At 41.3% G+C, this 24,589-nt stretch overlaps 1 protein-coding gene across 1 annotated transcript in view; it reads left to right on the top strand.

The window, feature by feature from the left end:
• The window catches only part of GNA11 (G protein subunit alpha 11), a 71,872-nt gene extending 48,290 nt beyond the window's left edge, over nt 1–23,582 (top strand). Inside the window, exons 3-7 of the mRNA XM_021008925.2 lie at nt 10,838–10,992; nt 12,867–12,995; nt 14,388–14,517; nt 15,974–16,127; nt 22,640–23,582. Coding sequence (XP_020864584.1) covers nt 10,838–10,992; nt 12,867–12,995; nt 14,388–14,517; nt 15,974–16,127; nt 22,640–22,830 — 759 coding nt within the window. The 3' untranslated portion in view covers nt 22,831–23,582. The remainder of the gene's footprint in view (nt 1–10,837; nt 10,993–12,866; nt 12,996–14,387; nt 14,518–15,973; nt 16,128–22,639) is intronic.
• Nucleotides 23,583–24,589: the final 1,007 nt, after the last annotated feature.

The raw sequence follows: 24,589 nt of genomic DNA, 5'->3' as shown, positions 1-24,589 counted from the left end.
GGAGGGTGAAATTAAAGGTGAGGGTTAAAGGGTGAAACTATCTTCTCCTATGAGAGGGGTTAACAGATACCCTCTTGACTCAAGGGAAGGGAGTAACCAGGGTTGTAGGGAGGCATTTCAAAACTCCTTAATGATCAATCACAAAATCTCCAGAATCTGCCAAGATATTTTTAGCTGTTGTAACTTTTCCCTGTAACCTCCATGAAGGAGAATTCAGGGGTGTAGAGGGAAGGGAGTAAAGTAAGCCTTGGAACCAAAAAGCAATTGCTATTTTCCCAGGTCCCTAGTGCTGAGAGAATTGACAGAATTGGGCATACACTTCTGGATAGGGCATCTGTCTTTGTCCTCTATGCTGTGGAAGGTGTACCCAGGTCCATGGACTTGAACTGACACAGTGAACCGAGAGCCTGAGAGTGTCAGGCTGAGTGTGAGACAGCCTTGTAACTGTCTGCCTGAAAAGCACCTACGAGCCTTGGTGCTTGGAAAGTGACCCCAACTGCAGAGCAAGAAAGGAGGCGGGGAGGGCTTACATACCTTCCAGTCTGGGCTGGAGAAGAACTTGAGGTTAGGCAGTTTCCCCGTATGGGCCACCAAAATGTTGACATTTAGGAGTTTAGGGGTGCTGGGACTCCAAAATTACAACATGTGGGTCCTGCCTGAAAGAATTTGACCCAAGCCTTCTTTCAGCCAAAGACAAGGTTTATTAGAATATCCATCATATTGGGCAGACTCTTAAGGAGTCTAAACATTAGTAAGCTATTGGCTAGATTGTAAGAATCTGAGCAGTGGCTAGGTTTTAAGAATCTGAGCTTGCTCATCATTTCTTGTATCACAATAGTAATCCATTACAATCATATACTGCAACTCATTCAGTTGTTCCCCAATTGATGGGATTCCCTCAGTTTCTATTTTGTCACCACAAAAAGAGCTAGCTGCTTTTTACATTTGAGAGAGAAGAAAGCTTTAGCAGTTGTCCAGATAATTGAAGTCCCCTCCACTATTATATTATCTTTCTGTGCCAGGCTTGTGATTTGTTTCTCAAATTCCTCATTTATTTCCTCTTTCTATCTAGGTGGTCTATAGGCATAATTTCTTCTGTTTATATCTCTGATCTTCAACAAAGGGCTTTTCACTCTATATTCTTCTGTCTCACCCCTGAATGTTCTTACATTAGCACACCTTCTTAATATACAGTACTTCCCCACCTTTCTACTCCCCCCACTATAAAAAAAAAGTGATTATGTTTGCTTTAAATGAGATATACCCATTCAGAAGTATACTCCATTCATGGGTTTCTTCCCACCAATAAGTGTCAGTGCTACTTATAGATTGAATTTACCTCTTTGCATTAAACTTGTTAAATAAGCTTTGAAGTCTCTGTCTAGGCATTTGAGGTCATGAGTTTAACTCCTGGCTTCTTTCTTGGATTTATATTTCCTGTGAATTCCTAGATATATCAACTGTTATTCTTTCATTGTAGGAACTCTATAGTATATAGCTTGGTGTATAAAACTTAGGAAATTTTCTCCCTCTCTCATCCTTTATTTAAAACTCCCTTTGATTAGATTTTTAAGACACCATTCAAATACATTAAAATGTTTTAAATATAAATTTAATAAACAACAGCAAATAAGAGCATAAAAAGAATGAAAAAGTAGATTGTATATGAAATTAAACTTCTGTTATATATAGTTTTAAAAAAATTTATAGTAAATCTGACAAGGTAATAGCAAAACTGCCCTGTTCATCTTTGTCCTCCTTTCAGAGTCCTTCTGTGTATTTAAAAAATTTTTATTGACAGCCCCCCCCCTTCTTATTTGCTTGTATTTCTTTCATTACCCACAACATTCTCCACACTTCCCTCACCTGTAACATAAATATAGTCAAGTGAAACAAATCAACATGTTGGTTGTGGCTGAAAATGTATATCTCATTCTATACACTCATCTGTCAGCTCTCTGTCAGGTGCTGGGAGGCATGCTTCTTCATCTGCTATCTGAAGCCAGTAAATTCTTACCAACCCTTGTTGGCCAAGAGTCCGTCATTTCTGTATTTTAAGCTATGATCTAGAGATCTAATTACCATTCTTAGACACCATTTTTCCTCCCCTGCTATTTATTTCCCAAATCAGTTTTTCTCTTCTGTGTACTTTTCCTTCAGTGGACATCAGTGAGAAAGATAAATTGGAGTTAGAAAAATCTGCATTCAAATCTTATGTCTGTCATTTACTAGCTGTGACCTTGGGAATTGAACCTCTCAGTTTCTCGGTTTCCTCTTATGTAAAATGAGGGAGTTGACTCAATAACTTCTGAAGCTTCTTCAAGCTCTTATTCTCTGGTCCTTTGACTTGTGACCTTGTGATCTGTTTCCCAAACTATTTCTATTGACTGGTTCTGTCTAGGTGGTCTACAGTAAACTTGAATGACGGAATTGTCCCCCAGAGATGAAGTCAGAAGCCAGATTGTAGAGGGTTAAGAGAGAGTGAGAGGAAAGGAAATGGCAGCACAGATTATGGGCAGCTTTTTCAAGGAGTTTTGCCAGAAAAGGGAGGGGAGATGTAGGGTGATAGGTAGTGGGGATGGATGGATCAAGTGCAGGTTTTTTAAGGATGGAGACCTATAGGCGTGTTTGTAGGCCGTAAGGAAGAAGCCAGTAGGCAGAGAGACATTGAAGATTAGTTAGAAAGTGGAGATATAGAGGAGACTTTTTGCTGGAGAAGATGGCTTGGGGTCATTTATACATGTAGAGAGGTTTGCTTTGGCAAGAGGGACTAACTTTTTATGTGAGACAGGAATAAAGGAAGAGATACTGGAGGAAAATACCCGAATGATGTGATATGAGGAGAGAAGAGGGAGCTCTGGCTGATTAACCTCAATTTCTTCAGTTTAATAAGAAGCAAGGTTTTCAGCTGAGAGGCTTGGTTGGGAGAGGGGGCACCATGGGTGTTTGAGGAGGGATGAAAAAGTTTGGAAAACTCTGGTGAGTGGGGTAGTGAATTGACTAGGGAAATGTGAAAGGATTTCCTTGCCACAGTGAGGGCCCATTTGAGATTATATAACATAAATTTGTAATGGACTCCATCAGCATTGTTTTTAAAATTTTTCTCCAGCTTCTTTCAGCAGTATATGAGTGGAAGCAAAAGCCGTGGATGGAAAGAGTAATCCAAGGCTGAAAAGCTTGGCAGGGCATGCATTCTAGGATGAGACGGCAAGGAACTTAAGAGAGAACAAGACATTGTAGAGTTGAATCAATTCCCCAAGGGGTCAGAATGGGAAAAGGTGGAGAGTGTAGGGGTATGGACTGGAAAAGAAATAAGGGGTAGAAGGATTGGAGGTCATGATGAGGACAAATAATAGGATTAGAGTTTGCAAAGCTGAGGGAGAGAGGTGGAATGTCAACAGTTTGTGATCAGATAAGGAAATTTAAGAGTTTCTGAACATGGTTAAAGTGGGATGGAAGAGAGGGTCACAGGAAATGAGTAAGTTGAGGAACTGGTTGGTTATAGTATTTGAGGGAGTGTTGGTATGTATGTTGTGTGAGGGCAAGAGTTGAGGAGAAGACAAAGACTGAGCCAGGCACTGAACTCATTGAAGAAGGAAGGAAAGTGACCTGCGAGTTGGTAGATAAGAGCTACCAGAGTCTTGATTGGATGATTAGGTATAGATTGAATGAGCCTTAAAGAAAGAGGGGTTAGGGGCAGCTAGGTGGCACAGTGGTTAGAGCACTGGCCCTGGAGTCAGGAGGACCTGAGTTCAAATCCGGCCTTGGACACTTGACACTTACTGGCTGTGTGGTCCTGGGCAAGTCACTTAACCCCATTGCCTAGGGAAAAAAAAAAGAAAGAAAGAAAGAGAGGTTAATGGGGAAATAGTGTTAGAAGGAGAGCCTGGAAGTGCTCTGGTAGTGGGGAGAAAAGAATATTTAAACTTCTGCACTTTGACCAGTGGATAGGGAGGTATGAGTGAAAATGCAACCACTGTTGGAAAGGGTGGACAGCAAAACTGTCATCAAGAGGGAGCCAGATCTCAGTGGCTGAAAGAAGATGAGAAAGAAAGAGGTTTAAGATGAAAGCAAATTTATTTCCTTTGGAGCAGGCGTTCCAGAGAGCACAGTGGGAGGGATGGGTAGATCAGGAGTGAGAATGGGGGTAGAGATTGCGTTCTGGGAAATGAGGTTAGTGGAGGATGGAGGGTTTGGAGGTTAATAGCTGGGAATTCAGAATCCCTGGGGTAGGGAAAGGTCTAACAGCATGGAACTATGTTAATCATTCAGCCTGGGGTGTCAGAAAGTAGTGTATAGCTGGAGAGAGGAAAGAGCAATGAAACACTGATGTGAAGTTGTAGGATGCCTGGGAGAAGATGATTACAATTAACTCATTGAATTCAGGGCCTGAATCATTTTTGTCTTAGTATCTGCAGTGCTTGTTACATAGCTGCTTAATAAATACTAATTGAATTGGTACTTCCCTTATCCTACAGCTTACAAACCATCACCTCCTTATCCTCAGTCTTAATACTTCAATCTCTTTCTACTAAATTGAGAACCCCCTTGGCCTACCATCAGCCCAAATCTCCTGTGCCCTTCCCTTCCATTGTGCCTCCTGGAAAATCTATCTGGTCTATTGTTAACACATTTTCTCCGTCCTAGATTTTTTCTCTTTTACTCTTCCCATGTTCTTACATTCAAGAAAACTTAGCTCCTTCCTAAAGACAGTGCCACCACCACTCTAGTAGAGTTCTCCTCTTATAATCCTGACACACTGGGTAGGAATACTTCTTGCTTCTTACTACTGCCTCTTCTGTATCCTCTTTCTGCCACTGTTACTCTTTGAGTGTTGTTGCAGAAGTTTCTATCTCATTTCCCACATCCTTGTTGCAGTTATCTAGTGGTTTCCAGGTCACTCTCCTTTCTTTCCTAAGGAGTTTAGAGCCTGGCTCACAGTCTTCGTCTTTACCCTAACCCCTGTCCTCATACTTGGAGCCTTCAGCATACACAATGATGTCTCCTCAAACAAACATCCTAGTCTTCCAGTTCATCAGATTCCTCAACTTCCATGATCTGTATCTTTACCTTATGGTCATACCTTCACTCTCGCCATCACCTATAACTATATTACCTTCATGATCTTTAACTCTGAAATTTCCCTGTTAGACCATAACTTCTATTTTTTCCTCTGTTTTGCTGCTCTTAAAGATGTCCTTCACCGTGTCCTCTAATTTCTCTATCCCACCCCTTTTCCCTAGTACATTACTCCTACATTGGTCTCACTTCCTTTTAAAGTGTTGATCCTATAGTTGATCAGTTCAACTATATAACCTGTCTTCTGTCCATGAATCTCATGTCCCTTATTCTGTTCCCTCTTCAATTATGCCAGACTCCTGGGTTACCTCCACCATATATCTCATTCACTCATACTTGGAACTGTGGTGCATTACTATTTAAGGTGTTATAACTGTGCCATCTGGGGTCTGCTAAACAAGTTCTTTATTCAACTCTCCCCTCCCTTTCAACTTCATTTTTTGCTAATAGAAGCCATCTGCTAAAAGTTCCAGTGGAATACTCTTTGAGAGCAAGAAATTGTTTTTGTATTTGTTCAGCACCTAATATAGTTCTGGCAATTAGGTGCTTAATAGATACTTATTCATTTGAATTGGATTCCATGCTCCCCAAACCCCCATCTACACCTAGATGTGCCTGATGGCACATCTAGGGTCTGAAGGAGCTCAAAGGTCATGGTAGGATAACTCCTTGTTCTCTCCTTTCTATCTTTCTTTACATTGCCGACCTGAAAGATCTTCTTTCCTGTGCTTTTGTTTTTTAGCTACCTGACTGCATCAACCATCATCTTTTTTTCCTTTTCTTGACTCTAAGGTATAGGTGACCCTTTTCCTTTCTAAGGCCAAGCCTGTTATGCCCTTTGTTATGTCTCTTTGGGAGTTGCTTCTTTAGTCACTGCATCTTTATCTCTCGTCTTCTATCTTTTCCTATTTTCTGTCCCTTTTCCTGCTGCCTACAAATATATCCTGGTATCTCCTATCCTCAAACTTTCATTTGACCTTACCATCACTGTAAGCCATTGTTCTCAGAAAAGCCATCCACAAAGTGTCCAGAACCAAAAAGGCATGATGTTCCCTTCCCAATTTAGCCTGCTTTTAAAGTTCCCTTTTTTTCATTGAAGGTTCTGCTGTTTCACTGTAGGCACCCACCTTGAGAACATCAAGTTATCCTTGACTTCTGCCAGTTCATCTCTCAGATCCATTCCCTTATTTCACCTTCACATGACTTCTACCCTAGTTTGGGGTCTTCATCACTTCTATCTTGCTATTCTAGTAGCCCCCTACTGGATTGTCCCTTTTCTAGTTGCTCTTCTCTCCAGTCCATCTATCACAACCCTTACAAAATAATTTTCCAAGGGCGTAGATCTGTTCATGTTATTCCCCAGTTCAGAAATCTTCAGAGGTTCTCTGTTGCTTCTAGGATAAAATACAAACTCTTCAGTTTCACATTTAAGGCACTACTTATTCGTACTATGTTCCTTCATGTGTTCTGTATTCTAGCCAGACTGATCTGCTGGCCTATTGGCCTTCTAGCTGAATAGGAATTTCATCTTTCATCATGGTACCTTTTCTTTTTTTTTTCTTTTTCTTTGTTTTTATTTAACATTCATTTTAAAAATTTTGAGTTCCAAATTCTCTACCTCCCTTCCACTTTTCCTCTACCTATTGAGAAGGCAAGCAATATGATTCCCATTATACATGTGAAGTCATGCAAAACATATTTATTAGTCATGTTATTTTTAAAAAAAGCAAGAAAAATAAAGTGGAAAAAAATATGCTTAATTCTGCACTCAGAGTTAATCAGTTCTGTCTATGGACGTAGTATTTTTCATCATGGGTCCTTTGGAATTGTTTTTGATCATTATCTTGATCAGAGTAACTAAGTTTTTCACAATTGATCATTGTTACTGTGAAATAGATATATATACACACATACATATATATACACATATATACATATACACACACACACACACACACACACACACCCCTCTATATATAGATATATATTTTTTTTTCTTTTGGCTTGGCAGTGGGGTTAAGTGACTTGCCCAGGGCCACACAACTAGTAAGTGTTATGTGTCTGAGGCCGGATTTGAACTCAGATCCTCCTGAATCCAGGGCCGGTGCGCTATCCACTGTGCCACCTAGCTGCCCCTACAATATTGCTATTTAAAAAAAAATGTTGCTGTTAACTGTGTACTAGATTCTCCAGGTTCTGCTCACTTCATTTTGCATCAGTTCATGTTAGTCTTCCCAAGTTTTTCTGAAGTCAGCCTGTTCATCATTTCTTACAGCACAATAATATTCTGTCACAATCATATACCACAACTTGTTCAGCTGTTCTCCAATTAAGAGCATCCTCTTAATTTCCCATTCTTTGCCTCCACAAAAAGAGCTGCTATAAATATTTTTATATGTATTTTGTATATCCTTTCCCTTTTTCTTTGGTCTCTGGAATACAGACCTAGTAGTGGTTTGTTGGGTCAAAGGGTATGCACAGTTTTATAGCTCTTTGGGCTTAGTTCCAAATTGCAGTCCAGAATGGTTAGATCAGTTCACAACTCTACTAGTAGAGTGTTAGTTTCCCTATTTTTCCACATCCCCTCCTGCATTTGTCATTTTCCTTTTCTGTCATATCAGCCAATCTGATAGGTGTGAGGTAATGTCCCAGAGTTGTTTTAATTTGTATTTCTCTAGTTATTAGTGTTTTGGAGCATATTTTCATATGAATATAGATAGCTTTGATTACTTTGTCTGAAAACTGCCTGTTCATATCCTTTGACTATTTATCGATTGGGGAATGGCTCTTATTTTTATAAATTTGGTTCAATTTCCTATGTATTTGAGAAGTGTGAGACATTTATCAGAGAAACTTGCTGTAAACATTTCCCTTCCCCATTTCCTGCTTTCCTTTGAGTTTTGGCTGCATTGGTTTTGTTTGTACAAAACCTTTAAAATTTCATGTAATCAGAATTTTTCATTTTACATCCTCTTGTTTGGTCATAAAATTTTCCCTTATCTATAGATCTAGCAGTTAATTGTTTCCATGTTCTCCAAATTTGCTTATGATAACACCCTTTATGTCTAAATAATATGCCAAATTTGACCTTATCTTGGTATATGGTATGAGATGTTGGTCCGTGCCTGGTGTCTTGCCTGACTGCTTTCCAGTTTTCCTAAGTTTTAATTTTTGTCCCAAAAGCTTGGGTCTTTGGGCTTATCAAATACTAGATTGCATCAATCATTTACCTCTCTGTATTATGTACCTAATCTGTTCCACTGCTCAACCACTATATTTCTTAGCCAGTACCAGATTGTTTTGGTGATCACTACTTTGTAATATAGTTTGAAATCTGGTACTGCTAGGTTGCTTTCCTTCACATTTTTTTCATTGATTCCCTTGATATTCTTGACGTTTTGTTCTTCCAAATGAATATGATGAATTTTGTTATTTTTTTCTAGCTCTATAAAATAATTCTTTGGTAGGTTAATTGGTAGGACCCTGAATAAATAAATTTTGGGTAGAACTGTCATTTTTATTGTATTGGCTTGGCCTACCCATGAGCAACTAATATTTCTCTCATCATTTAGATCTGTCTTATTTGTGTGAAAAGTTTTTTGTAATTGTATTAATAAAGTTCCTTGGGTATGTCTTCTCAGATAATCTACTAAGTATTTTATACTCTGCAGTTTTTTCAAATGGATTTTCTCTTTCTATTTCTTTTTGCTGGATTTTATTGATAATATATAGAAATGCTGTTTTAAGTGGGTTTATTTTATGTCCTGCAACTTTGCTTAAGTATTGATTGTGTGTGATAGTTTTTTGTTTGATTCACTAGGGTTCTTTAAGTATGCCATCATTAGTCTGCAAGGAACATTAGTTTTGTTTCTCATTGCCTATTCTTCTTTCAATTTTCTTTTTCTTTTCTTATTGCTAGAGTTAGCATTTTTTTTTTTGATGAGGCAGTTGGGGTTAAGTGACTTGTACAGAATCACACAGCTAGTAAGTGTTATATGTCTGAGGCCAGAATTTGAACTCAGGTCCTCCTGACTCCAGAGCTGGTGCTCTATCCACTGCGCCCCTAGCTGCCCCTATAGTTAGCATTTCTGATACAATATTCAGTAATAATGGTGATAATGGATATCCTTGCTTTACCTCTGATCACATTAGGAAGACTTTTGATTTATCTCCATTATAGATAATGCTCATTCTTGGTGTTAAGAAAAGCTTCATTTATTCCTATGCTTTCTAATGTTTTTAATAGGAATGTGTGTTGTATTTTGTCAAAAGCCTTTTCTGTATTGATATAATCATGATTTTTATTGTTTTTGTTGTTGATATGACCAGTTATGCTTATAGTTTTCCTCATAGTAAACCAGTCCTGCATTCCTGGTATAAGTCCACCCTCATGATAGCTTTTCACAGGGTGTCCCTGAGGTCTGGAATGTACTCTTTTTCTACTACTTCCTCTTAACAGCCTTGATTTCCTTCAAGACTTAATTCAGGAACCACAATCTCTGTAAAACCTTCCTTGATTTATCTATGCCCTTCTCCAATTGTCCTTTTCTGCTCAAATGTTCAAAAGTGTTCTTTTCTGCTCAAATACTTTACTTATCTCTAGAGCTGTTCTATCTCCCCAGTAGAGTATAAGCTTTTTGAAGACAGGAAATGTTTTATTTTTGTCTTTGCATTGGTGGCACCTAGCACAGTGCCTTTCAAATACTAGTTGTTTAGTAAATATTTATGCTAAATATTTGTGCCTTTAATTTTAAGATTACTTGAAAGAGGGACCAGATTTATTTTATTTGGCACCCAGAAGGCAAAACTAGAATTGATGAGTAGAAGTTAAAGTTAAAAACATTTGGGCTTAATATCAGAAGGAATTTTCTAACTATTTTCTACCTGTTCATTCAGTAAGTATTTATTAACTGTCTACAATGTAAGTAGAGGGTTGAGTGCTGGGAATACAAAGACAAAATGGAAAAAAGTCATTGCCCCTACAGAGCTTACATTCTACTGCTGGCTTACAGTGGAACAGGTTGCCTTGTGAGATACTACATTCCTATCACTGAAGGTTTCCAAGCAGAGGCTCTGTTGGTAACCTTAGAATGGGGATTCTGAAATGGGGTGGGAGCTTGGTCTTGGTGATGACCTTCTGTGGCTCCTCCCACCATGTTTCTGATAGGAGTTGAACTAGATGACCCTTAAATCCATTTCAACTCAGATTTTTTTGAGAAATCACTTTGATCAGATTAGAACCAAAGAGGTCTAAGAAAGGAAATTGAATGTTCTCCTTAGTAAAAACGCCATCTGGTTCCACCCTGTTGGATTAGGGCAGAAATTTCATTCCAGGTTTTTTGGAAAATGTACGTGTGTGAGGACAAAACCTCCTCATGTGTGTAGCAAAAACAAAACAAACAAACAAACAAAAACTTGGGTAAAAATGCCCTTCCCTACTGGTTATGCTAATTTCTGGATATATTCATTTCACTGAAGGCATTGTGGTATGCTTTTGGGAAAACCTTATTGATGTAATTGTACCTAAGACTATGTAGTAATAAACCTTCTCTTCTAGCTGATGAATGAATATTCAAGTGAAAATGAAATGATTTTGGAAATCCTCAGTTTTTAAATTGCTTCTTTGTGTCACCAAAGCTAGTCATGTTCACAGCTTGCCTGATGGACTGACTGTGAGATTTAATACCTGTGTGAGAAAAGGGCACAGATTGGCCAGACCTGGAACCAGTTAACCCTCTCTTTTTTCCCGTTGCTTTAGGCCAATGCACTGCTGATTAGAGAGGTGGATGTTGAAAAGGTCACAACATTTGAGCATCAATATGTAAGTGCAATTAAGACTTTGTGGAATGACCCTGGAATCCAGGAGTGTTATGACAGGAGGCGAGAATATCAGCTCTCCGACTCAGCCAAATAGTAAGTATGGGATCTGTCTGACACTTAGTAGAAAAACAAGAACTGTGACAAATGAGACTGTCTGAGTTGCCCATAGATTCTCTGTGCTTGGCTGGATTTTTCTGAAAATTCAAGTAATTGTCCTACTTTAATTCTGTTAGAATGGGCTTTTGCCACATTAGGATAGACTCCAATCAGGTCTTGGCTCTGTTTTGTTTGTGGAATGACCAGAACACAATAATTCCTGTAAGACTCCCAAAGGGATAGAAATATTGCAGTTTGGGGTTTTATTGTTAGTCTATCACTTTCCGAAATAAAATAGCCAAAGTTAAGGATACCTGTATAAGTTGGCGGTTACTAAGATAGCAATATCTATCAATGCTTATGTGTTCTTAAATACAGACAGACTGGCTTCTTCCTGAGACTGGTCCGCTGGGTATCTCAAGATGCCTAGTGCTCCCCTCAGGCCCTTCTCCCAGCTGCCTGCTGAGTGTGCAGCTGCCTTCATTTAGGAAACAGTGGGTAGCTTCGACTATAGGATAGACATATGGCACCATTTCCTTTGGAAGTGATTCCAAGTGGCCCTTGTCCACTGGTGGTCATGTGAGAACATCATAGAAACTAGGTTGGAGAGCCAAAAAAAGCTGGTTGGTCACTTTGACCGTCCCTCAAATCGTTACATGTTTCTGTGTTGTCTTGTTGGTAAATTGTGTTATCTTAGGTGCTAAGGGTTTTTCTTGATATGGGAAAATGAGATGACTGACTTATTTAAAGCCTTGTTTCTAAGGCATTGATGCAGAAGACCGCCTCCTGCTCATGTGCTTGAGAGGCCTGAGCCCCAGGAATGAACAAGTTGTTTTTTCCTCTGAGGTTTTCTCACCCTATATGGCCCCACAGCCCTAGTACTTCTTAGAGCCACTGATGTCTTCCTTCTGCCTGTTCTCAAATAACCTATTGGTAGTATCTGTCCTCAGAAAAGTCTGTTACAGGAAGGGAGAAGGTATGAAGTGTGTATACTCGCCCTCTTTTCCTTGTTTAGTTAAAAATATTTAGGAAGCATAGCTTATACGCTAGCAGAGAGATGAAATGAAGCACTGTATGAGCTTACAAGAGAGACAGATCATTGCTAGCAGGAAAGAAGAGACAAGGCTTTGTCGAGGAGGCAGCATGTGAGCCAGGTCCTAAAAGACAGGCTTTCATCAGGTGGAGATGACAGGGGGGCTGCAGGATCCTGAGATGGTGGAGTCGGTGTGAGTAGAGGAAAGCATGAAGTTGTGTAACAGGGACAGCAAAGAGTCCAGTTTGGATGGTGTGTCGAGTACATGGTGGCAAGGAGGGTAAGAGAAAAACAAAGGGGGAGTGGCCAGATTGTGCGTAACCCAAAATACTGGGCTTGGGAATTTGGACTTTCCCCTTTAAGCACTAGGGAGCTAGTGAAGGCTTTGAGCAGAGGAATGTCAGAACCAGAATGGTTCTTTAAGGACGAGTGATTTGTCAATACATGAAGGGTGACTTGGAGGAAGGGGAGATGTTGGCCAGAAGGCGGGTCAAGAAGCTGCTGCAGTAGTCTAGGTTGGGTGGTAATGAGGGTCTGTATGGGGAATAGAGAGAAAGGAGTGAGCAGAAAATTTTACAGAGGTGGGATGGTGGAGCTTAGTGATTGGGTGTGAGAAATGAGGTGCAGGGAAAAGTATTTAAGGTAATAACTGAGATTTTGAGCCTGGGTGCTTGCTGTTAACAAAGCATGCTCCCATTTCTGTTGGGACATCTTGGGCTTAAAGGAGCATCAAAAAGCATAGAAGGATAACTCCCTACTCTCCCCTTTCCTTTTTTCTTTGCGTTGCTGATCTAAAGGATCCTCCTTCCTGTGCTTTTGATTTTTGTTTTTTTTTTAGCTACCTAACTGATGTTGACCGTATTGCTACCACTGGGTATTTACCCACCCAACAGGATGTGCTGCGGGTTCGAGTCCCCACAACTGGGATCATAGAATACCCTTTCGACCTGGAGAACATCATCTTTAGGTACCTAGATGCCACTTTCTGGGTGGGTTGATAAGCGCTTGGGTTGAACTTTGTACAGGGTGTTCCAGAGCCTGGCGAAGGGACCACCCCTAGACTTAGAACTGCAGGTCTGTGAGCGTCCCAGCCTGAGCAAGGTCAGTAAGACTTGAAAGTGGAAAACTGGACTGGACCTTGGTCACTGGCATCAGTGCCCAGCAGACGCCTCTCGTCCGTCGTGTGTGTGTGTGTGTGTGTGTGTCCCCAGTATAGCCTATTGCCCACAGAGACGTCAACTGGGGGGTTCTAATTCAGTTTACTTGCCATTCAGAGTCACTTCTCTAGTCTGATTTGCAATGCCACTAGTTTTAGGGACTAGAATAAGAGATCTGTTGTGGGGAAGGCCCTTCTTTAACCTAAATTTCAGTTGATCCACAGATCAGCTCCTTTAAAATAGCTTCTGCTTGCTCCCTCACTGCAAGCATTCCTTTGCACCCCCTGTTCTGTGAGTGATGTCTTTTCGTGGCTGGCTATCTTAACTTGGCTACATGTCCCTCCGGAGGGCTTAGCTGCTGGCACAATAGACATCTATCACTGTGTAGCTCACAATATAATTTGTACTCACAGGTTTGGAGCGTAGGGCCCAGTAGGGAACTTTAATGTAGGGAAGCTTAATGAAGTTTGTCGAGACTACTTACAAAAACGTTTTCTCTTTAGGTACAGGACCCCAGTACATCACTATGACATAGGCTAACTAGCTAGGGGGAAGTTTTTAAGCTGTTATAGAGGCTGTGATCTGAACTTGGTACTTCTTTTATTACATGTTACACACTGTGAGTAAATAATGATAGACGCACCTGGGATTCTAGAAAGGTATATGGTAGAGGACCAGGTGTACTATTGCTATAGCTCAGTGCCTGGGTGCCATTACAAGGGCCTTCATTCAGGCTGTGTAGAGGGGCAGTGTTATTAAACTGGTCCCCTTCATTTAAGTTAGCATAGCGGTGTTGAGTGCCATACTTTGGGGAAGGAGCCCATTCAACCTTTAAAATGGATTGGCTTGGGTGCTTGATTTAATTGACTGGGGCACTTATTCTGAGTTCCCTAAATCAGAATTCTAGAACTCAAAGTGCTTTTAAAAAGGCTTCTAATCCCACCTCTGCTCTGAAGCATGTATCCCCTCTCTGGGGTCCTAGGCAAGTGGTTGTCTAGCCTGTACTTGAATAGCTCTGATCGCTGCAGGAACGATAGTCAAGAAACATTTACCTCCTTCTTTAGGAGATAGCATGCCAATTATTGATCTGAACTGTTGGTAATAGGATACCCCATTGTTCATGGATTCACAATGGGAAGACCTGGGGACAGACCTTCTCTGAAGTTATTGACCATTCTCTGGTATGTGTTTTCCCTTCTCAGAATGGTGGATGTTGGTGGACAGAGATCAGAACGAAGGAAGTGGATACACTGCTTTGAAAATGTGACATCCATCATGTTTTTAGTTGCTCTTAGTGAATATGACCAAGTTCTAGTGGAGTCTGACAATGAGGTAGGTGAGCCTTTGGAACAAGGGAATAGGAATGGGGAGAGGACAAGACAGAACACTCTAGTCCCTCATAATAACTTATATTTACAAAGGATAATGAAATTGGAAGAGTCCTTAAATGACTTTATGTCCAACCTCTGCCTTTATACATTACAAACGGTTTTCCTTACATCAGCCTTGTGGGTAGGGAACAAATAAGCTATCAGATTGATACATTTCTTGAGACAGCTTAACTTGCTCTGATTGACCCTCACCCTTCCTCAACCACTTGCCCTTTAACTGATCCCTGGTTCTGAGATGGCTTTCTCTTGATGACCGATTGCCACAGCAGTTCTGCTATTAAAGTGAAATTAGTATTCTCTAGATTCATAGACACATGGAGAACTTGAAATTGAGGGGTAAAATTACTTACCCCAAAACACATAGCTAGTAAGCAGCAGATCAAAACCCATTTCTCCTGCAAATAAATTTGCACTCGTTCTGCAAAATTAGGGGTTCTTAACTAGGGTCTGTAAAAAATCTTAAAAAAATATTTTGATAACTAGGTTTTGATATAATTGTAATTTCCTACATAATCCTATAAATTTTATTTGTGCATTTAAAAACATTATTCTGAGAAGAGGGTTCATAGGTTTCAAGGATTCTATGACAAAAAAGGTTGAGAAACCCTGCTGTGAAACGTTGATGTCTTTCCATATTCTAGAGGTGGTGAATTTTCAGAAGTAAGTCCTACTCTGTTAATTAATTTTTCCATTTGAGTTCAAACACCTAGAAAAAGATGCTGTAGGACTAAGTAATTTATCTGTGTGAGAATGCAGGGTTTATAGAATATTATGAAATCTTTCTGAGAGCAGTGTTATGGTGTTTGTGTAGGCAGGTTTGTAGTTTTTCTTGCCCGTGGGGGAAAGGAGCTATCAGATTGATGTATTCCTTGAGATGGCTTAACTTGCTCTGATTGACCCTTGCCCTTCCTTACCCACTTGCCCTTTAACTGACCCCTGCTTCTGAGATGGCTTTCTCTTGGTAACCGATGGCTATAGCAGTTCTGCTATTAAATTAGGAAAAACAGGAAATAGGTTTTAATTCCTATAGGCACATTTTAGAGCTCTGGTTCCTCTGAGTTATGGTAGGAGTTGGGGACATAGACCAGAAAGAACGTGCTGATGGGAGGGGCGGCTGTTTGAATGGATTCCTGCTGTTCTATGGGCTTGTCCTTAGGAATTCCTAAAGAACAGAGAGAGACCTTTGTAGTTGAATGTATATGTAGGTGACCAGGTGATTGACCTTTATCCCGTTATTGAGATATTTTCAAACTCAGTCAGTCACCAGAAATTTATTAAGTGCCTGCTAGGTGGCAGGCACTGTGCTAAGTGCTGGGAATACAAAGAAAAGCCAAAAGGAAAATGGCCTTTTAACCAAGTTTGTTCTTCCTTTTCCTCTTTTCTCCTTCCCTGGTCAGAACCGAATGGAGGAGAGTAAAGCCCTGTTCCGGACCATCATCACTTATCCCTGGTTCCAGAATTCCTCAGTAATCCTCTTCCTCAACAAGAAGGATCTGCTGGAAGATAAGATCCTATACTCCCACCTGGTGGACTATTTCCCCGAGTTTGATGGTAAGACTGGTTGGGAGGAGATTTTTAAAGGGGGAAGGTTTCATTGGGCTTACCATGTAATTAGAGAAATCTTCTCACTAAGACTGACCTTCCCGTTGACCCTGAGTCAAAGTTGTGTTTTCTAGAGCAGGCAGTGCTCTAGCTGAGCATCCTCCTGAGGCCATCTGGCATCAGCTGATTGTTAAATGGAAGGGTGTGATAGAGACACATTGATCTGACCTCAGGCCACTTGAAACAGAAAGGTACATTAGGTAGAGGATGGTAGGCTGACCAGAAGGACAGGATGACTTGCCTGGGTCACGTCAGCTCTGCCAGTTTTGGGGCAGACAGGTAGGAGTGGGGCTACTGGGCAGGAGGGACAGTGTTGCAATGAGAGCTCCCTCTGCTGGCTGCTGTCAGCCAGCTACTAGGCCATCGGGCATTATGCCAGTCAGGGAGTGCCAGGTTTGGTGTGCCAGTGAATTCTGATCACTCAGTAGTCTGCCTGCTTCCATGAAGGAGAAAGTAGCTTTGATTCATTGTGGATGAGAGGGTGTCATCAATGTGCAGCCCTCCAGGAGCATCTAAAAGAGGAAGAGAATGTCTGATGTCAGAGAGAGACTGCCTTCAGTCCTCTCACCTGGAACATGGCTGTGCTGATACTAGAACACAAAGAGGATTCTAAGGCCATTGCTTTTGAATTTCTCTATCAACCAACTTTTTTTTTTTTTACCAACACTAAGAATTAGTAGAAATGAAAGGCCCATGTGTTCTTAACCTTTCTCTTATCAGAGAATCTGGTAACTGAATAGGGAGCAAGACTAGGAACATTTGGACAGGCAGAGAAAAGAAGCCAAGATGGAGCGCTAATTACAATGTCAGGAGCTGGCTTTGGATCACTGCTGCCTCATCCTGTGTGCATCTGCTCAGGAATGGGAAATCCAGTTCTGCTAAGAAGAATTGACTTGGTTCTAGGCAGATGTCTTGGTTCCCTTCTCTTCCAGGCAAACTGCCTTGATGTAAAAGCAGCATGAAGGGTTTATAGGCTTAATGTAGCATGGGGTTAGATAATTAGGATAACAACAATACCTAATGTTTCCCTTTTGACACACTTTTTAAAAAAAATCATAAATTGCTTAATCACTTAACTCCCCTCTGAGGTAGGGAATGCTGATTCTCCGTGCTTTTTTTTTTTTTGAGATACAGGGCAAGGAGAGAGTGGCTGGACATTTCTCAGCCTTGTTCTCTGAGTAGGACCATTTTCCTTAATGATAGTTTAGTGACATGAAGTTCACTGGAGGTGGTGCTCAATTTTTTTTTATTGCCCTTTTAAGATAGATTTTTTTTTAATAGATATCACTTGCTTTTACATCACCTTTATTTCTGTATGCATTCTTCACCTATACATTCTTCCGCCTCATACTATCTTCTGGAAGTGGAGGAGAAAAAAAGCTGTCCAGCTGACAAGGGAGCCCTTCCAAAGAGCCCCAGTAGTATGTGCAGTACCCCCACTCCCAGGACTCTGGGAGCCTCTACAAAGCAGGGAGAGAGGGGCCGGTTTTCAATTTTTTACCAGGGCCCATTTTGGCCATTATAATCACACATAGGCTTGATGTTGTTTTTTATATCTATGTCTATATATCTATATCTATATCTATATATATTTTTTTTTACCAAGAAAACAGGTTTTGTGACCTTGTGACCAGCCTTTCTGTCTGTAACGACCAGTCACCTCTCAAGTTGAACGCATGTTTATTAAGTACGTGCTTTCCCCCAAGGTCTGGGCTCGGTACTGGGCATACAAAGACAAAAAGCTTTATAAACAGTCCCTAGTTTCAGAGTGTACACACTCTTTTCTGAGGTTGGGACTGTGTCTGACAAACTAGTGGTAACCCAGCTGTCTGAGGGGAAGGCATGTTTTACCTTTACTTTTCACTATTCCCCCTTTTGCCCTTCTTTCTTAACCCACCTTCTCCATTTCTGCTTCTGGGCCAAACCCCTGTTCCTCTGTTGCTTCTGGAGGTTTTGACCTGCCAGTGAGTTTCTTGTTCCCTTGGAGTCTTTTGCCCTCTGGTGGCAGGAGTGAAAGAAGCTTACTATTCTGTCTGACAAATGTGGCCAGACTTGTAGCAGGATACTGGTGGCTTCAGCTTCTAGCTGGAGAAGTGAGATCTTCTGTGTTTTGTTCAGTGGAGTTTGATCTTATTTGCTTGGGCACACATGCTACTTTTCCTCTCTAGAATTTCAAAGAATCACAGAAAATGAGAATTGTAGGGGATTTCAGAGACCATCTAGTCTGATTGATGCCTGAACAACAGTTCCCTACCATGTAGTCAATAAGGGGTCAGCCAGGCTTTGCTGAAGACCTCTGATAAGGGAGAGTCCCTCTGAAGGGAGCCTCTTCCTCTTGGGGATTGCTCCAGTTATTGGGAGGCTTGATCCTGTTTCAAGTGTAAATTTACAGCTTCTGACTTCTGCTCTTCCTCCTACTTTCTGGGACCAAGAAGAGCAAGTCTGATTTATCATGCAAGTGGCAACCCTTCACGTGCATAAAAATAGTTGGTCATGTCTCCCCTAAGCCTTCTCTTCTCCAAGCTAACCATCCCCAGTTCCTCCAACTGATCCTAATGTGATATGGTCTTTGCCATGCTCCTTGTCCTCCTCTGGACCCCTCTCAGGCTTATCAGCGTTCTTCCAAACACAGTAATTAAAATGTGATCTGATCTGATCTGAGCAGAGGTAGTAGTCAGAAATACTCTGTTGTTTCTGTTTGTAGGCTAAAATCTCATTAGGTTTCTTGGCTTCTGTATTATATTAGTGACTTAACATTTTCATACAAATTGCTCCTTAGCCACACTTTCCCCCTCGTACACTTGTTAAGTTGATCTTTTGAATCTGAGTGTGAGACTTCATATTTATCTCTTTGAAACTTCTTCCTGGTAACTTTTGTCTCAGTGTTCTGGGACAAGAGCTTTTGGGATCCTGATTCTGTCACCCAGTGTGTTAGCTCTCTCTTTTCACTTCTGTGAATGCATGCCATCTAGGTCTTGATCTAATTCATTGATAAAAATGTTCAGCAGTGCAAGCCTGGCCTAGATCTGTGGGGTACTCCACTGGAGACCTTCCAAGTTGACATCAAACATAAACTATTACCACTCTTTGGGTCTAGACATTCCACCAGTTCCAAATCTGTCTGATTGTTTAGTTATTTAGTCTACAACATATTTTCTACAAGAATAGCATGGAAGTTTTTGTCGTTGGCTTTCCTAATATATAGGTTAAGCATGCACGCACGCTCTCTCTCTCTCTCTCTCTCTCTCTCTCTCTCTCTCTCTCTCTCTCTCTCTCTCTGTGATCTACCTGTCGAGTAACTGTGTCCAAAAAAGAAAACAAGATTTCTGTCCTGTTCTTGATGAAGACATGCTGAATCTTACTGATCCTTGTTTCCTTTTACTAAGATGTTCTAGTAGCCATCTTTTTTTAGTAATACACTTCAGAATCTTGCCAGGAGTCAAAAGTAAGTTTATTGACTTAAAGTTTGCTCTATCTTGTTTACCCTTTTGAAAACTGAGACACTTGCTCTTCTCCAATACTGTGATATCTCTGGCTTTCCAGAGCTTTTCAGAAGCTGCTGACAATGACAGCATAGTCTCAAGTCAGTTCTGTCAGCCTCCAAGGAGGTGGTTCCTCTGTCTCCGAGGACTTAGAGAGAACCTCCCATCTGTCATCTCTGTGCCTTTGCACACACTCTGTCATGGACCTGGTTTTTCCTTTCACCTGTTAGATTCCTTTCCAAGCTCAGGGTAAGTGCAGCTTTCATATGAACGAGGTCCAACCTGATTCCTCTATTTATTGTGCCCTCCTGCAATTTTTTTGAATTTCTCTTGTAATCAGTTATCTGAGTACATGTTGTCCATGTCTCCTCCTGGGCATGCACTGAACCCACCCTATCCCTACTCCTCAGTATGGTGTAAACTCCTTGAGGATAGGGACGGGGGGTGGTTGGGTTTTTTTGTCTTTGTATCCCAGTGCCTGGACAAGCACCTGTCCTATAGTCAATGTTTATTAAATGCTTAATGGGTGAATTAAAGACACTTAGATGTTCTCTTAATATTTCCCTCTTTATCTTGGGTGTCAGATCCCTATTGCCGATTTGTTTTGTCCTTTCCCGTGCAAAGAATTCTCCTTGGAAGATAAAACAAACACAGTAAGAGTTATATAGCCTAGCCTTTTCTCTGTCATGAGTCACTGTCCTATCCATGTTGAGCCATGGTTCTGTTCCTTCTCTGACTTTCTTTTCTCCAGAATACCTAAAAATACTCCCTTTCTACCCTCCATCTAACAAAACTCCATTTTCTCTTCCTTCTACCCCCTTCTCCCACTAGAAAAAGAAAAAACCAACAAAACTCCTTTAGCCAGTATGCATCGTCAAGCAAAACCAATTCCTACATTGGCCAAGTCTCAAAACTTTTGCCCCTTGAGTCCATTGCTCCTCTGCCAGGAGGAGTGAGATGTTTTGTCACTGGTCCTCCTAGCAGCCTCTGCTTTGTCTCAGCTTTTAGTTCCCCTAACACTGCTCTGTTGGGACCATGTCGCACTTTGGGTGTTCATCCTTGTTCAACCTTGTTACCTGCCTTGGCTTCCAACTGGTATATGTATTTAAAAAAAAATCTAGGTTTTTGGTGAATTCCTTGTTCATCTGTATCATTTTTTTTTTGACAACTCTCCTTTTTCTTTATCATTGCAGTTTTTTCTATTGAGCGTCAAAATCTGATTCTTGAGAGCTTCATATCCCTTCTGACCTGCATTTCCTTGTAAAATCCTTGTCCATGAGATCCTACTTTATTCTCTCTCTGAGCCCCCCCCCAATCCAAGAGTCATATAAGACTATGCCCTGTTTTCTCTCTCTGTCACAAATTCTGAGATGAAATGGTCACTTCCCCTCAAGATTCTCATCATTTCTTCCCAGTAACTTAGTTTTTCCTTTCATGAAAATCAGATCCAGAATGTATTTTTCTTTTGTTGGTTCTTTTACTTTTTTAAGGATGAAATTATCATTAATGCAAATCAGTAATTTTATTACCTGCTCTGTTTGGGGGGGGATGGGATTACTGTCCAGCAGTTGCCATCTCCCATCATTTCTAAATCATACCTTTGTACCAGTCTTATGATTTGTTTTCCAAATCTTTCATATACTTCCTAGTTCTAGCTAGGTGGTCTCTGATATACTACAGTGATAAAAGTGCCTCTGCGTTTGCATCCATTAAGCTTTGCCCAATGTCCTTAGATTTCCTTATAAAGAATATGTTCCCGTTATAGAGTCCTAATCTTCTTTCCTCCCCTCTGCCCCACTTTTTAACCTTTCCTGTTTTATTTGAATAAGGGATGTCCTTCCAATTCCATAATCTAGTCATGGGTCTCATTTGACTGAGTCTTGGTGAAACCTATTTGTGAAGTCATCTGTTTCCCTGCATTCAGATTTCTAGGTCATCTTGCTTGTGTCCCATGCTTTAAAACCTTTTATTTTCAGTGCTGTTACTGAAGAGGCCCAAAGAAGGAAGGAGATGATGGATCAGAGAAGTGAGTTCCAGAGAGGTGACCTGAGAACAGGACCTAGCTGGACAGCACAGCTTGCAATAGTAGTGTCAAGATGCAGTGATTTGTTGGGAGAGGAGAAGTGAAGTAGGATGGTTAGAGACAGAGACAGAATATTAGTGCTTGGAATAAGCCAGAGAGGATTCATAAAGTTCAGGTTTTATGGTCTGAGTGTGGGGGATTTTTTTTGGGTTGTTGTTTAAGAATTAGTACTGACTACTATAGAGCTGGATTTTTGAGAGAAATAGCTTGATGGAAGACTGGAAAAATGTCAGTTTCACTAGAATTTCATAGAATCATAGACCAAGAGAGGTTCAAAGAGATCCTGGAACATAGACTGTTGGTACTCAAAGATGCTTCAAAACATGGATTCTTAATGTGGGATTCATGTAAGGAATCTGTGGATAGAGTTCAGGGGATCTGTGAACTCGAATGGGGAAAAAAAATCACATCTTTATTTTCATTAGCCTCTAGCTGAATTTAGCATTTCCTTCAATAATTTGAAAACTTTGTTCTGAGAAGTGTTCGCCAGACTGCCAAAGGGGTCCAAGATAGACAGACAGACAGACAGACAGACAGATACACACACACACACATTTAGAATGTTAGAGGCTAAAGGAATCTTCGAGATACCAGATCCCACTGCCTCATTTTCCAGATGGGGAAATTGAATCCCAGGATGGTTAAATGACTTACTCCCCATGTGTTCTGTGCCTGGAACAGTGTTCAGCATATATATCTTAATAACTTTTTAATTGAACGAAATTGAATTCTTGATACACTGACAGTCCAGAGGGGCTTGATACTTTCTTCTCCTGGGTCCTTGTGGAAGGCCTACGCTGTCACCTGGAGAGGCACAATTGAATATATTCCCTGAAGACTCTTGTGTTGTGAATATAACTGACTCCTTTACCCTCTCTGCTTTATCCTTGTTTCAGGACCACAGAGGGATGCCCAGGCAGCCAGGGAGTTTATCCTCAAGATGTTTGTGGATTTAAACCCAGACAGCGACAAAATCATCTACTCTCACTTTACATGTGCCACAGACACGGAGAACATCCGCTTCGTCTTTGCTGCTGTCAAAGACACCATCCTACAGCTCAATCTGAAAGAATATAACTTGGTCTGACCCTGCTTTCTCCCCTAAGAGGCCTCAACGTGAAGAAAAGACCAAAAAAAAATTTTTTTGAAAAAAAAATTACAGGAAAAATATCTTTACTTTTTAATGATGTAATGATTGCCAATTGTCTGATCTGTGGAGTGGCGAATTTTGCTCAGTGTTACCTTGGATCTCATGTCTCTGTCCACAGGAGTAGTTGATTTTTTTTTCATATTTTTAACAAATGGCTTTTATTTCACAGTTATCAGGGGATACACTTCACTCTTCTCCACACCTTGTGCACCTCTTCACCTTTTGCCAACAGCAAAGGCGGCCTTCTCGTGGGCTCGATTTTTTGTCGCTCGCTTTTTTAAAAAAAAAAAACAACAACAAAACAAAAACTAAGCAAAAAACTCTACCCTATTTTCGGTTACAAGTTCCCACCTCTTGGCCAAGTTTTATGGACTCACTGAACTTATTGGGGGGTGGAGGGAGCCAATACCCCCCCTCCCTTAGCTCCAGGGGGCCTCTGTCAAGATCGCCAGACCTGCTTGCTTCCCTCTTCCCTGCTTGGTCCAGGATCCACAGCCCACTGTGATGATATTGGGTTTGGGGAGTGGTGTTCCTCCCGAGAATGGAAGCAAAAGCCCCCACCCATCCAATGACCAATAGACCCCAACAAGCCATCCCCCTGCCTCCTTCAGTGCATCATCGAATATAGTCTGGGTTTTTAAAAGTTTTTTTTCCTTTCTTCTTGATTATAAAAGATATGGAGACTGTGATTTTTCTTCTTTTTTTTTTAAGTTATTGATGTTCTATATATAGTTTGCTACAGGCTGTATTTTCGTTCAGTGGGCTTCGAAAGGTGGGAGCTTGGCCAAGCAACAGCTGCCAACCCTTGGGAAGTGCCTGACTGTATCTTTTTTGGGTGGGTGGGTGGGTGGGTGTGGGGGGAATACTCAAATGTACTCTGTTGATGCCTCCTCATTTGTAAATGGGTAGCAGCCCCTTTCCTCAAGCCTCCCCTTTCTTGGTGTGGTGAAGATGTTCCAGTGTACCAAGTGATTCAGCACACGCATCGAACACCAAAGTCTTGTGATTGGTTTGGAGGTTTTCCTCGGGGCTCCTGAGCTCCCACCTCTGCTTCTGGCTTTTTAGCATGCTGCTGCCCATGGTAGGGGAGTCAGATTGTTCCCATGCAGCTCTGCAGACAGCTCCTGCTCTGCTCAGGTGCAAGGTCCCTCAGAAGGGCTTGTGTCAACTGTGCAGCCGAACAGATCTCAGGGCCTTGGTCTGGCCCATCCCGGGGAGACGAGCAGGGGGAGTGTTCCTTTTAAGTGATCTCAAGGGAAAGAGGCAGAAATTGGCTCCTTTTTTGTTGGAAGGAAAGAGGACCTCTTCAGAAGCTTCTCAGGCCTGGACTTGAGAGTCCAAGCCCATTGGTGACTCCTTGGCAAAGCACTTGCACAGATTGCTGTCCAGAGCTGCCTGTGCCTGGGGGTCTGGGGGGTGGGAGTAGGGGGCAGCACAGGCACTTTTTTTTTTCCAAGGGAGGTGGATCTACAGGCATTGCCAAAGTCAGAATCAGGCTGTTTAGGCAAGAAGGCTGGGTGCCTTAGGACCTTAATGGACATCCAGGGCTTGCAAATGAGCCTGAATCCCAGGTGCCAAAGGAAGCAAGTGTTTCACTTGGGTCCTTTTGAAGCTGAGGCCAATAGAGGTGCCAAATGCCAGTGCCTCCCTAGGTTTCCACTGAGGAAGACAGCAGCACCCAATAGCCAAGGGACAT

Source organism: Phascolarctos cinereus, unplaced genomic scaffold (genome assembly GCF_003287225.1).
Source record: "Phascolarctos cinereus isolate Bilbo 61053 unplaced genomic scaffold, phaCin_HiC Scaffold_4;HRSCAF=312, whole genome shotgun sequence".
In the NCBI taxonomy this organism is placed as follows: domain Eukaryota; kingdom Metazoa; phylum Chordata; class Mammalia; order Diprotodontia; family Phascolarctidae; genus Phascolarctos; species Phascolarctos cinereus.
The sequence above is the reverse complement of the archived record's forward strand: the minus strand, read 5'-3'. Positions and strand labels throughout refer to the sequence as shown.